At 39.6% G+C, this 14754-nt stretch overlaps 1 protein-coding gene across 4 annotated transcripts; it reads left to right on the top strand.

Annotated features, from left to right (window-relative positions):
- The first annotated feature begins 671 nt into the window (after window positions 1-671).
- LOC105233889 (uncharacterized) lies at window positions 672-13913 on the top strand. 4 transcript variants are annotated; one of them, XM_049451999.1, is made up of 6 exons: window positions 672-905; window positions 1000-1068; window positions 11111-11738; window positions 11871-11939; window positions 12008-12763; window positions 13034-13913. In XM_049451999.1, the coding sequence occupies exons 2-6, from the start codon at window positions 1060-1062 to the stop codon at window positions 13321-13323; spliced, it is 1752 nt and encodes a 583-aa protein (XP_049307956.1). In that variant the 5' UTR covers window positions 672-905; window positions 1000-1059; the 3' UTR covers window positions 13324-13913. The 4 variants fall into 4 exon arrangements, with proteins under 4 accessions (XP_049307956.1, XP_049307957.1, XP_049307958.1 ...); XM_049452000.1 differs by having other exon boundaries at window positions 12008-12685; window positions 12956-13913; XM_049452001.1 differs by having other exon boundaries at window positions 12008-12565; window positions 12842-13913.
- Window positions 13914-14754: the final 841 nt, after the last annotated feature.

Genomic DNA, 14754 nt, shown 5'->3' on the forward strand with positions numbered 1-14754 from the left:
TGCACAATGATGACGTCGCCGGTATTAGCTCAACTGCCAACAACAAACGCGTTTGCTCATGCTTTCGTTTCTCATTAGCTGGTGTTTCAGGTAACTCACGAGCGCCGTCAGTTTGTTATTGTTTGCACAGGTTTGATTCAACTGACATACTAACACACTAAATCCAACGATTTGATTTTCCTTGTTTCTCTTTCCACTGCTCATCTCGCGCCGCGCACGATGCTCAGCGCAACCCTTCGTGGCTCAATTGCCGCCGTGCTATTGATGATGCTGTCGCTGAGTTTGCTACAACAACAACTTCACCTACTACGATGCGCTGGCCGTTGCTCATGGCGTTTGTTGTTCTTATAATACTGTAATTGCAAATACAATAACAAACATTTTTCATTGCAAATACCGGTGTTGTAGGCAAAATTGGCAGCGACGCTCCGCCGAACTAGACATAAGCGTTTACAATAACGGTTAGATGAGTTGGCAACACCGGCAGCACGAGTGTGTGTGTTGCGCAGCCGCACTGCGATTCTTTAGCGCACATGTGTTTCGATCTGTGTATGTGTGTGGGGGGGTTTGTGTTTCAGATTGTGTTTTGTGTATTTGCGAGTGCATTTGCAATTTTCAATTTGGCGCCAAACATTCAATACACGAAACAAGTATAAAAGGCGCAGAACTTTTGTCACTGACAGCATATCATTGCGAACAATAGATCGGAGTCAAAGTGTGCGGCTCCAAACGAATTTTGCGCTAAATCATCCCAAAGAGGTTAGCGTTGAGGCAGCTGTGAACAGGATCACAAGCGTCAAGCATAAGGAATATTTCGAGTGTGAAGCGATTTCTATTGTGTGTGTGGCAAAGTGTGAAAATCAGTTGAGATACATAAAAGTGCAGTTGGCGTACTCAATATAACGGTGTGTGCTGCCATTTTTTCCGAGTTGATACAAAAAATAAGGACTTTAACAAATTTCGTTTTCTTTCTATCATTTGTGCGGTGTTTGTTTGTAGATTCCTCAAGAGCAGTAGTCCTCGAATATTTGTGTGAGGATTTATTAAATTCCGCCGAAAATGAGAGTGGTGAGTATGAAAATTATTTAGGACTATGTAAGCTTGTGTGTGACTAGTGTTTGATTAGTGCGGTGTTTGTTTTCTAGTTTCGAAAAATTGAATAGAAAATTGAAAGGCAATAATTAATTGCGGGAACATGTGCAAGTTTGAAAGACAAATAAATAATTTTTAGAAGGTGTAGAATCAGAAAATAATTTTCAAACAAAGAGTTTTTTCAGAGCTGTTACTTTTGTTCATTAAATAGTAGTTCGAAAAAAATTTCAAAATTGTGTTAAGAACCAAACAAGTGTGAAAATGGAGTAAAAAAAATATTTAATTTAAAAGTAAATATTTAATGCTTATTTTTGATTTTCTTAAACAAATAATTTGGAATTACAATTTCTTAAAAAAAAATTCAATTCAAGATGCCTATATGTATTTAAATTTGGACAAAATTTCACATTTGAGTGAAAATACTACATTCGAAATTTATAGTTGTTGTAGCAAAAGCTCAAATTGAAACATGGACTATTCTAACTAAAATCGGGGACCACTAATGTTGGCTTAAGTTTGGCCTCTTCCGGTCAAGCCTTCTTGTGTCCTCTTCATTGAAGCAATCAAAGGCGAATATTTTACCCAAATGAGATAAATTATATAATTAAAAATTTTCTACCCAAAAATTTGATATAATTGTCAATGTATTAGTTTTAAATATTATTTATTTTAAACTTGATAGAAATATTACAAAAAAAATGTTTTCTGAGAATTTGCAAGATGCTCTTAGTATTGAATACTTAAAAACACTGGGATAGATTGGCAACTTTTGGAGGTATTTGAGAAATACGAAAATTTGTGTGATATTCGGATTTATAACAGCAAAAATAAACGGTCGGTTTTTTTGTGAGTATATGCTTAAGATTGTATTGCCAAAAATGTCATTACTAAAAATTATAGAAAATATTTTGAAAAAAATTTTAATTGCATCACAAGAAAACGAGTCAGAAAAGTGCTTTAATATCCAAGGACAACAAAGCAAATGTATATAAATGATTAGTTTGACGAGCCGAGTATATTTGAACATGTCTGTCTATCCGTCCGTCTGTCTACCTTTATAGAGAAAAACTGGTTGCTCAGTTTTAGAAATGTCAATATGAAATTTCGCACACGTCCTCGCCAGGAAGCTGCTGATTAGTTGGAACCGCCGATATCGAACAAGTGTGAGATACAAACTGTACCATACAAACTGAACTATCCGAACCAAGTGTTGGTAAGGAAACTTTTGCATTTGGCGAGATATCTTCAAGAAATTCGGTACGAAATATTATGTTAAACAACATTGCAATCTCCGAAGAAATTGTTCAGAACGGATTACTATAATATACATATATCTATCATACAAACTGACCGTTTCAAATCAAGTTCTTGTAGTAATTTCAAATTCAAAAATACGAACGATTTTGACTTTGCTTTGAAAATTTGATACATAAGATATTTGAAAGATTGTTAATGCCATGCGAATAGTTAGATGAACATAAAGTCTGTCGTCCAGTGGAAAAGTTCTACACTGTACTCAATGGTAGAAATAACCACATGTCGCCAAATCAATATTCAATATATAAAATTTTAGAGAAGAATGCACTCCATTGAAAAATGGTAAAATAATGGATAGTCACCATTTCAAGATTCAGATATTAACTATACTTTGTGATCGAAAAAGTATTTTTGATGATACCTATCGGTAATAATAAAAAGCACAATTTTAACTAGATGTGTTTTAGAACTTAGGAGTATTAAGTTTAAATATCGTTGAGATGATTTATTAATTATTTTGAATAACGTTGAAATTATACTAAATCGAAATATCAAGTCCGGGTACTTCTTTGTCACAATGTAGGTACTTATAATGTGCCATACCATTATCATTAACGTTTATTCCTTAAAGTCAAACAATCATGAATATATATTGACATATCTTATCCAAAAAGTATTTCAAAATGATGATATTTGGGAAGAACCTTTGGTGGAACCTCAAGATAGGGTTTAAAAAACTATAATTATCGAACCATTTTCAAGGCAGAGTACATCAAAATCCTTAAAAATATAACCAAAACTGAGTTATAAAGTACATTAAAGTAATCGAGATACCCAACTCTCTTTAATAAAGATTTTATGAACTCAGTTGGAATGAAGAAATAAAATTTTCTTGTTAGTCTGTCTGTCTTTTAGAGGCCTTAAAAGGTAAATAACGGTATTTATTCCGTTAAGAATTCGGTGTGATTTCAAATGAACACGTTTTTTTTTAAATTTGTTTTAAATATTTTTATCAAAGTGCCTTAACGCAACTTTTTTCTGCTGAAAGATAAAACTTTTTTATTTATCAGTAAAAAAAATTCAAAATTTTTTATTTTAAAGTATAACCTTTTGAAGCTTTTAGTAAGAATTATTCCGTAATTTTTATTTTTGTTTTATTTTATTAAGGCTATTTTCTATTTTATAAACAAAAGAGTTAGTAAATATTTTCTATATTTCTTTATTGGTTGTTGTTATTATGCATTTTGCTTTGAAAGCCTCTTTGCATGCGGATTCACCAGTCAGTCCAGTATGTCATGCAATCAATTTGATATTTCCGATTCGCACACTAAATGCCTCACTTCACAAGCATTAACAACAACTAGCCAACAACAACACGACATTGCAATGTCTTTGGCAAAATGTTGCTGCAACATGTGTCTGGCAGCACAAAGCATTTTCGGAAGATGCGGCAAATGCACACAAATCTACAGAATATGTACATATTAATGGAAAATTCTCAAGCATTCGCATAAATTATTGAGTCAGCCGATTTTCTCCCACTACGCAGACGTGACTATGACAGCGGCGCAGTGAAGATACCGTAATAGCAGCTAGTCAGCTTTGATTTGCATAAATTAAAATTCTCGTGCGATTGGCAATGCGATTGTCGGTGGCAGCTTGTCGGTTAGCTGATTTAGCGGTTTAACCATTTTTTATCGATCCACATTGCCACTGACAAGCCGTCTTTCTTCGTTGTTTTTGTAGTTTTTGTTGGTCTGGTGCGCTTCCGAAAACAACTGCCAAAATAGACACGCGAGCTGCATTTCCCAATCGGAATTTTACGGAATTTCCTACTGACGAAATTCACGCGCTAAATGGAGAATGAGAATGAGCAAAATTATCGGAGGCAGGGGCCGCGAAGAGTTGGCGTATTAATTGGCTGTTACAGGCGTTTAGTTACTGTTTGATTCGGCTATGATATGTCAATCAAGTCGGCAAATGATTAAGTCGTTCGAGTAATGCAATTTCTGGGCAGTAACGGTAGTAATCTAACTAATTACGGTAATAATCATATGACTTTGTTGTTATACTTCACTTCGGCCGATTTTTGGGTTGGTCATCAGTGGCCATTAAAAACGTTTTCGGCTTAAACTGTAACTCTATCGCCCGAAAGTGCATCGCAAACAGTATGAAAAAAAAGCCCAACTATAACAAAAAGCGAAATGCGCTACCCAGCAGCAACAAGGCGCTACGCGAACATGCCTAAAGCGCAGCGCGCGTATTTCGTTGGTGTGTCGAAGTGCAACAAAAATTAGTCACGATTCGTGTGTTGCCAGCGCTGCCCTGACGTTGCAACTTGCCGCGCTTTATTTGATTTTTATTTTTCATTTAATTTTTATTTTTTATTTAATTTTCATGTATTTCGTGGATATTGCTGTTACGGATGCGCTTTGCGCAGCTATTGTTGCAGCTGTTGGGCGCTTTGGCAATATGCACCGCTTCTTTTGCGATTTTCATTTCTGATTTTTTGTTGTTATTGGAAATTTGATGCGCTGCTGGGCACAGGCGTAGCCGAAATGCCCGTTGTTCTGTCGCAAATAATGCCGCATGCAAATACTTGTGGCGCAGCAAATGTGCAGACAACTGTTTGTGGCATGTTCAGCAGCTTGTATGCGATGGCCTTTTACATCCATACATCCAACCACATACACACATATATATTTGTGCAACAGTGCTAAGTTGTCATTCCACTTGTTCGTTGCCGCTGGCAAATGTCAACTATTTAAACCGCATTAGTTTTTATTGTTATTATTATACTTTAGATTGTTGTTTTTATCGCTTTCCGTCGCTCTCACCTCTTCGGCTTGGGGGTTAGCCTATTTTCCACGAGTTCACTCGCCTTCATGCGATATGTTGACAATGTTGCCAACGGTTATGTTAAATATGCACACACGAACACACATCGCGACTGTGGTGTGGGATTCTCTTTATGACAGCCGAGTTGCAGAATTTTATGACGGAACTGACATTTGCAGATGCTGATGATGTAAATGCTGACAGCGATTGCTTAGATAATTAAAAATAGCATGGCGAGTTAGTTAATTGCAAGCTATTTTTAGTGAGTGTCGATTAATCCTACAGCTTATAATTAAACGCTGATAAGTATTACTTAAGCTGCCCAGCTATTGAGTCATCTTATAAGTGATAATTGCTGGCAGTTAATTGGATTTGTAGTAAGCGGATTTAGTTTGCATGAAGTTTCAATCAAACTGCTCACATTTCTTCAGCAATTCACGAAATAATTTCAGCAGCATAATTAACGAGGTAGCGGATTTTTTTTTATGCCTGATCTGTCAGTTATTGCCGATGAGCGAAGAGCGTTGAAAACGTTTATTTTCAGAAACTGCAAGGCAAGTGTGGGCAGTCAGGAATAAAATGCTTTGGCGGGTCGTCAAGAAATTGCTACTATAATGAAACATAAACTTTTCTTAATTAGTTTCTGCCTTCTAAGCTGCTATGCCACTCAAAGTGCTACTTGAGGTTGAGAAAAAAATTCAAAAATAGTTAAAGTTTTACTAATTTAGTTGACATTTTAATATGCTTTCGAGTGTAGAAAAAATATTAGTAAGAGAACTTTGTTATTTTTCTAATCCTTGTAACTTTTTGTGCCTCTCTGACAGCAATAGCTTTTTACCCTTCGCATGCACTCTGAGACCACCTCTTTCGAAAATCCTCCGAACTGTTTCCGCAGAAACTGTCAGCGGGCTTGTCGCTGATACGAGGGCTGCTATAAATATCTCTGGCCTAATAATGAAAATAGGAATATTTATCAACGAAAATGGTTTTATTGTTTTTCAAAATATTCTCCATCAAGATTTATACACTTTTGTATGCGCTCAAACCAATTTTCGGAGCACTTTTCCACTCCGATTGAGACATCTCCAAAACATGGTTTTCGAATGCTTCAACAGCATCTTCTGGCGACGAAAATCGTTGACCATGCATTAAAGGCGCTGATTTGAGCCGATGTGTAAGAGCTCGCATTGTCATGGTGCACAATGATTCGTCTTCTCTTGTTCGTTTTTCGAATTTCTCCGAAGACTTCAGGCAAACAAATGGTGGTGTTCCACTCAGAATTGACCGTCGTACGTTGCTCAAGCGGAACAGTTGCCACATGACCAGTTTTGCCGAAGAAACAGGCGACCATTTGCTTCGAAGTGCTTCTTCCACGAACAACTTTCGTTGGATTTGGCTTGTCTTGGAAGACCCACACGGTCGATTACTGTTTTGTTTCGGGCCCATACGCATAGATCCATGATTCGTGACCTGTGACGATCTTATAAACGCTTTTCAAGCACCGCGATCGTATTTTGGATGACCTTCACGGAATTCGTCTTTGAGCGAGCATCGGCCACGATTGAATTCGTTGTACCAGTTTTTCACAGTGCTATAGGATGGTGCTTCATAGCCATACAAAGATTTTAGTTCATCGATGCACTCTTGTCGTGATAATCCAAAACGTTCTGAGTAATGTTATGCTAAAAAATGTCAAACTTTCCAATGAAAATGTCAGATTGCACCTGGCAACACTTAGTGTTGCCTACGCCAGAGATATATATATATTTTTGTATATATATATATATTTTTATATTTACCAATCCGAATTCCCCTCAAAAGCTGTCTCTCTTAAATTTTACTTAACTTTCTTTTGCAGGCTTATTTGCTGACGTAAATTTAAAAGTTTTTGCCTTATTTTGCTTATAACACCTACGGAAACACCAGGCTTTCTCGATAAGTTAAGTAATACATGACCGGAGATTCCGTGGGATAGCCTTCCCCCTATTTTGCCCTTCGATTTTGTTTAATAACGTTTATATCTTGGCTTACTCTTCTGCGTTTTCTTTGTCGAAAATGTTCCTGTGGCCAAATTGTGGACATGTGCAGTTGACCTGTAAATGAGCTTAAAGCTTTCCTGCAATCATTGACTATGAAATGACTATGAAATGAGTCTGTGGCATCGACAACGCCAGTTATGTCATCTAACTATCCGTGTATATGGTTGCTTTTTGTATCTTCCCATAGTTATTCAATAGAACTCCACATAGCTTTCTTAATGCTTAGCACTTCTGTTGGAGAGATGGTGGTTGTGTTTGCGGATATAGAGAGAGGGCAATATCATTAAAGTATGCACCCACTATTGCTACGCAGTCCATTTTGGATCTGTCGATAATTGAGGCTGTTCCATCCTCCCTTTCGAGACCCTTTCTCTATTCCCGTCTAAAGGTATTCTCAGCTGATAATGATTATTAAAATCTTGTCTTGGGTGGGTACAGTCTAATTTACTTAAGTTTATTCGTTTGGAGGCTTACATATTTTAGCATCATCGGTTTATTGTTTTTTATCAGACCAATAATATACCTATAGCAGTCATAGCTCGGATTTTTTTATATATGATTTATGCGCCCGAATACACATATGTACATTAGGTTAGTAAAAAAAACTAGTAATTTTTTTTTAGCTTCGTACTCTGAAAAATAGGTTCTGAGATATCTATAAGAAAGCCTCAACAAGCGTAAGCTCTTAATTGTAACGGGATGGTTCTCCGCCTTACAGCTTAAAACTTTTTTTCGTACTATACGATTGAAAAATTCATATCTCGCTCTCAACTATTTGAAAAAACATCTCGATGAACAGTTTTGGAGAAAATTGATTGCTCTACAAAATAGTCCTCAACGATTTTTTCGTAAACCAAACCGTTTAACAGATATTAAAGATTGAAGTCTAATTAGTTAACGGTAAACCATTTTTTCTTATAAATTTTATATTTTAGTTCATAGTTCTATAGGAAATTTTCTGCTCTGCTAAACTGATCTCTTTTTAAATTATTTACATTTTTCTGCGTAAAATATTCTTACTTAACAGAGCTTTGACTGCAACTTAAGCCAAACTGCCATAGTAAATAGATGAAGTGTTGTTGCTTCAAGTATTGTGCTAACATAATTTATACAGCTAATTACTTGAGTCGGAAGAATAACAGTAGAAATAATAATAATTTACGAAAAAGCTAGCTTACCATTCCAAGTGCAAAAATAAGAAAAAAAAATATTCCTAACAACTCTTTTCCCTTCCCTCCTCAGCACACTATAAAACAAACTTCAACTTGACACTTCAAAACCACATAAATGCCACTTAACATTTACCATTAAAGATAACTTAAGTTGCGTTTAAATAAAACCACGCGGTGAGCGCTTATCTGCGGCAAAGTGTGAACACACACATACATACATAAATATGTATAAACATGCGATCACATCTACTTATCATAATTTTCTGCAGCACCTTCGTGCTGAGCAGGTAACTTGAAGTGCAGAAAAGATGTACAAGTAATTTCAGCCAAACATGCAACCAAGCGAGATATACATATAATACATACAAACATATGTGTGGTGCATGCAGACATTTGTTTTTTGCTGTTGCTGCCACCATGGTTGAGCGTTTGAATGATGACTCTAGCGCAGTTGTAAAACAAACTTGACAGACAACAAAAGAAAAAAGTATATGGTTGCTTGAGTTAGAGGAAGAGAGATAGAGAGAGAGAGAGAGGGAGGCGAACAGTCAGCTGGCGCTGAGCAATAAATGTCAAAGAACGCTTTAGAAGGTGGCACAAAAAAACACAGAAAAAATGAAAAAAATACGAAAAAAAAATTAAAAAAAAAATATAAAAAAATCAAATAAGTAAAAAAAAAACTTAAATAACCAAAGTTATGGTGAAGAATATCAAACGAACACACATAAAGCAAAACTATTTGTGGCAACAATAGCAACAGCCAATTGCCAGCAGCCAGGGGAAGCTTTTAGTTACTAGCAGCGCATCCAAACATAAATCTTTGGCAAAAGATCTTGGCATAAAATTTTAAGTTTATGATGCCGCAAAGCACAGTTGCAATAAAAACGCCGCATCTAAGTAAATCAAAAACGTGAGAAGATGCATGAAATGACTATTACAAAAACGAAAAACAGCAAAAAAGCGACAAAGAAGAAATTCCACAGCATGTTTTCCACCTGAAAAATAAACAAATAAATAAATAAAATAACCGTAATCCCCGCCACAACAGCAAACTCATTTCTCATGCAGACAATCGCCACTCGGCGGCTGCCACAGCGTATACGCAACCTGGCGACTGCCGCTGAAGCGGGTGGCAAGCGGCATGCCGCGGCAGCGCAAGGCAGTTAGGCGTTGATTCATTCATAGTTTTATACATACATATAAACACCGCGTGCATTTGCAATGTTGCAGCGTTAGTATTGACTTTGGTTGTGGCATTTTTTGTTGCTGTGCTTGTTGCAGCACCGCTTTTGTTGCTGTTGCTGACCTACCTCCCATTTTAAGCTGAAATTGACAATTATTTGAATCGGTCGATCGAATTGCCATAAGTTCGGTGCAGGCATATGCATATGGACACATGCACGCACACACACACAAACACACTCACATGGCTATGCGCATGCAATATTCGCTAAAAATAGGAGTGTTGCTGTGAAGCGAACTCTCGTTTGAAGATGCCACCAACAAACTGAGCGTGCGTGTTGTTATTGTTGCTGTTAGTAGCTGGTTTTTGTATTTTTGTTGTTTCAGCATGCCACTATGTTTTATTTAGCAATATTGCAGGCAGTAGTTTTCAGTTCACACTCATTGCAGGCTGACCTACTAGGCGCACACCAACAAATCTGGCGAAAATATATACGCGAGACTTATTACTAATCTTACCTGAAAGCCTTTATGTATATTTGTTTGTTCATATGCTTGCCAAGCGCTGTGTTTGCTTTTATTGAATTTTATATTTTTCGCTTTTTGGTGCGCAGCGATTCCCTTCACTTTGTTGCTAATGATCATCGAAGTGTTGCTGACGACGTTGATTGGCCTGCTGTTGTTGTTGGCTAAAAAGATGATACTGATGACTTAAATTTTCACGTTTTGTGCGCTTTTTCGTTTAAGAAATGTGAGAATTTGTAAATTGCATAGACAGTTAAATGCTATGAGAAGAAGATTTCAGAGCAATGATGGCTTTTAAACCTCTGATATTTTTGAGATAACCTGTGATTCAACACAACTTGTGGGCAAGAAGGACCAGTTGCATTTTTTATAACTTGAAAGGGTATAAACTTTTCTTTTGATTTGGATCCGTCTGTCTGTATGCCAAATATAGGCTATAGTTGTCCGAAATGAACCATTTCTTCAGAGATCATAACAATGCCTTAGGCAATAATCGGTGCCAAATTTGGTGAAAATACGTAATCAAACAAAAAAGTTGTCCATACGAGGACTTGAATTGTAACGATCATTTGTATGACTGCTATATGCTATAGTTGTCCGATTTCGACAAACGAGCAATGCCTAGGCAAAAGAAATGACGTTTCAGGTCGAAAACTATAAACTGCGTGCCTTGTTCGATATGGCTAAATCAGTTCAGCTCGTCATGCAGATCATATACTATATTTTAGTATCGGACTAAAAAAGGCTTCTTTTGAGCCAGAACGATTAGTACGCCATCAGTTTATTTCGGTTTACTTTGGTTATTGTAATATGACCTAAGGAATAAAATTAATCCAAATCGGGTATTGAAATTTCTATACAAAGGAAAATCAAAAAGGAAATTTAAATAGTATTTTAGTCCTAGAGATCATCTAAATATTTAATCTACGGAAATATTTTGTTCCTAAGTTTATTATTTTGTATACACTCACGTAAATACATATATACCTTCCTCTCCAATTTCAGTTTCTCCTCATAACGCTATTAGCTGTAGCGCAAAGCGCACGGTTGGACAACAAATACCTGCCTCCACCGGCTAGTGCAGCCAGCGCGGGTGGCGGTCCGGGTCTGCAAGGTCCAGGCGGCAGTAATTTCGGACTTGGCGGTTTTTCAGGCGCCGGTGGTCCCAGTCGCCCCATAGGCGGCGGTGGTGCACCCGGTGGTTTTGGTGGTGGTAGTGCGCCCGGTGGTGGTTTTGGTGGTGCCGGGCGTCCTGGTCCGTCGGGGCCTGCACAACCTTCTGGCCCACCAATACCAATATTGTCGTACGTAAACGAAAATGATGGCGATGGCAATTATCGCTTCAGCTACGAAACCGGTAATGGCATTAAGGCAGAAGAGGAGGGCACAATTAAAAATAAGGGCTCAGAAAATGAAATTGCCTCTGTAATGGGCACGTATTCGTACACAAATCCGGAGGGTCAACTTGTCGAAATTTCGTATCTTGCTGATGAGAACGGTTTCCAACCATCAGGAGATGCTCTGCCGACCCCACCACCGATTCCAGAAGAGATTGCTAAGGCTTTGGCGGCGCAAGGTATCTCTGTAACACCTGGCGGCGGCTACACCGGCGGACCTGGTACTGGAGCTGGTGGTGAGTTAGCTGTCACATTTAAAGTGTGATATAAAAAATTTGAAACGAATTGATTGTTAATATTTGATGCCTGTTCCCACCTAATTACTTCTAAAGTTTTTAACTAATTTAACTTAATGGTGTACTTAATAGCATATGGCGGCGCAGGTGGTGGAGCAGGAGCTGGCGGTTATGGCGGAGCCGGACGTGGCGGTGCTGGTGGTATGCTGTTGAGAAAAGCAAAAAAACATAAATTTTCAATTAATTTCTTCCTGCTCCCTTTTTCTTAGGTGGATATGGTGGAGGATCTGGAGCTGGCGGTGCACCAGGTTTCGGTGGCGGCGCTGGTGGACGAGGACCTGGTGGAGCTCCAGGTTTCGGTGGAGGTTCTGGTGCTGGAGGTTCAGGTTTTGGTGGTGGTGCTGGCGGTCGAGGACCAGGAGGTGCGCCAGGTTATGGCGGTGGTCCCGGTGCTGGTGGTGCTCCAGGTTTTGGTGGTGGAGCTGGTGGTCGTGGACCAGGAGGCGCACCGGGATACGGTGGCGGTCCAGGAGCGGGTGGTGCACCAGGCTTTGGTGGTAGTCCCGGTGCAGGCGGAGCTCCAGGTTTTGGAGGTGGTGCTGGTGGTCCAGGTGGTCGTGGACCCGGCGGACCAGGAGCAGGCGGATTCGGTGGTGGAGCAGGTGGTGGTCGTGGTGCTGGAGGTGCAGGCGGAGCTGGTGGTGGATATAACTATGGCCCCGGCGGATCAGGTGGTCCTGGAGCTGGAGGAGCTCCTGGTTTTGGTGGTGGAGCTGGTGGTCGTGGTCCTGGAGGTCCTGGTGCTGGTGGCGCTCCCGGTTTTGGTGGTGGTGCTGGTGGTCGTGGTAGCGGAGCTGGTGGTGCGGGCGCTGGAGGCTATGGTGGTGGTTCCGGTGCTGGTGGTGCACCTGGCTTCGGTGGTGGTGCTGGAAGACCGGGAGCCGGAGGTGGTGCACCTGGCTTCGGCGGTGGTGCTGGAGGTCGTGGAACCGGTGGAGCGGGTGGTCAAGGAGGTTATGGCGGAGGTGCTGGCGCGCCTGGATTTGGTGGCGGTGCTGGTGGTCGTGGGCCAAGTGGTCCTGGCGGTGCACCGGGCTTTGGAGGTGGTGCTGGTGGTCGTGGTCCCGGAGGTCCGGGAGCTGGTGGTTATGGTGGTGGTCCCGGTGCTGGTGGTGCACCTGGCTTTGGTGGTGGCGCCGGAAGACCTGGAACCGGAGGTGGTGCCCCTGGCTTCGGCGGTGGTGCTGGAGGTCGTGGAACCGGTGGAGCGGGTGGTCAAGGGGGTTATGGCGGAGGTGCTGGTGCGCCTGGATTTGGTGGCGGTGCTGGTGGTCGTGGACCAGGTGGTGCTGGCGGTGCTGGCGGTGCACCCGGCTTTGGAGGCGGTGCTGGTGGTCCCGGTGGACGCGGCGGTGGTGGCCCTGGCGCTGGCGCTGGTGGTTTCGGTGGTGGTCGCGGCGGTGCAGGTGGACCTGGTACACAGTACGTGCCACCAGCTGCAGGTGGCGCTCCCGGGGGTGGACCAGGTGCTCCCGGTCGGCATGGGAGTGGTGAATTCAATCCACAAACCGGCTATAATTATTAAAATGTCGGAGTTGTTGTCAAACCTCGAGACGATCGCCCTCCACAATACGCTGACGTTATTCCAAAATACGCTGCCCATTATACACCTAAATACTCATAAGTGCGCACTTACTTGAATTTGCGACAGTAAATTTAGGTCCTTAGCGACCAAATGTGCCTCTTTAGCGTTAATTTATTTTCGCAAGCTAATACTGCTTTCTCAATCACTCAAATCTTCAGTTCATCTGTTAATTAAAGCCATCCACTATACATCCTATTCTAACTTACTATAAACAAACTTGTGTACATTAATATTTGTATAAACCGTTATATAATAATAATTTGTTTAAGAAAGTGAATATTTTAAATGGCTAGTGAAGAAGAAGAAGACGAAATAATGAACCGTTGTAAAATTATATTTTTTCTGTGAATGTTAAAGCTATAATTTTTCTGTATGTAAATAAGTATATGTTTGATGTTTTATTTTCCTTTTCCATTTTTGTTAACACAATTGTTTTCTTTCTCTTTTTAATTGTAATGATTTCTATGTACTCGTATTTAGGAGAAACAAGATGTATAAATGAACGAATAAAACCATGTTCGAAAAATTAAGTATTCTCTGTGTGTTTTCCTGTATTAAATAGCAAAAATACAATATTCGAAAAATTTTGTGGAATGTCTTAATGAAGATCAAAGGTAGAGATATCTTGATTTACACTCTACATTGTAGAGTCTACAATATTATTTGTTTTATCCAAAGAAAATCTTCTTTTTAGTTCTGGAAATACGCGTGCTCTCAGAAGCTCTGACGTCGTCAAATTTTCAGAAATCTGGACTGTCCGCAGGTGGAAGTGAATGTTCACCCTTCCATCAGCTAAACGAAAGTGTTTTTTCAAAATCAACGCAGCGAGTTAATACGCGGTCAATGTTAGAATGATTAAGCAGTTTTCCAAGATTTTGAACATGGAATGCTGTTGTTTTAACTGTATTTGTACAAAATTGCCAAAGTTTGGTGCGGAAGGGTTGAATTTCGGAAAACTTTGATGATATTCAAATACGCTAATTAAAACTAGTAATGAAGAGCTAAGTTTGGGTATAACCTTTCATACCTCTGCAATTTGAAAGCACTAAAGCCATGGAAGTATCTTCATGGACATAAGGCTTCTAAGTTATACGGATATGGTGTCTAGGGGGAGTTTTCACCCGATTTTATATATAGTATACATCGTTGTAGGAAAAACACACTTTCTCAATTCTATTAAGATAACTCACATATTGCCCGATATATGCAGTATAAATTCACCCGGAAGTTCGAAAGTCTTTATATTAGGTATATGGGGGCAAAAGGAAGCATTGACCCGATTCAATCCATTGAACCATTCAACTATCAGAAAAGGATACTCTCGGAACTTCAGTTATATATCTCAGATATTGAACGATATTTTCGGCAAAA

This window comes from Bactrocera dorsalis, chromosome 3 (assembly GCF_023373825.1).
Source record: "Bactrocera dorsalis isolate Fly_Bdor chromosome 3, ASM2337382v1, whole genome shotgun sequence".
NCBI classification, from domain to species: domain Eukaryota; kingdom Metazoa; phylum Arthropoda; class Insecta; order Diptera; family Tephritidae; genus Bactrocera; species Bactrocera dorsalis.

Bases quoted from the DNA above. Each gene is read 5' to 3' on its own strand.
- LOC105233889 (XM_011216060.3), top strand. The intron at 11,739-11,870 runs GTGAGTTAGCTG...TGTACTTAATAG, and splicing joins ACCTGGTACTGGAGCTGGTG to CATATGGCGGCGCAGGTGGT. The intron at 11,940-12,007 runs GTATGCTGTTGA...CCTTTTTCTTAG, and splicing joins CGGACGTGGCGGTGCTGGTG to GTGGATATGGTGGAGGATCT.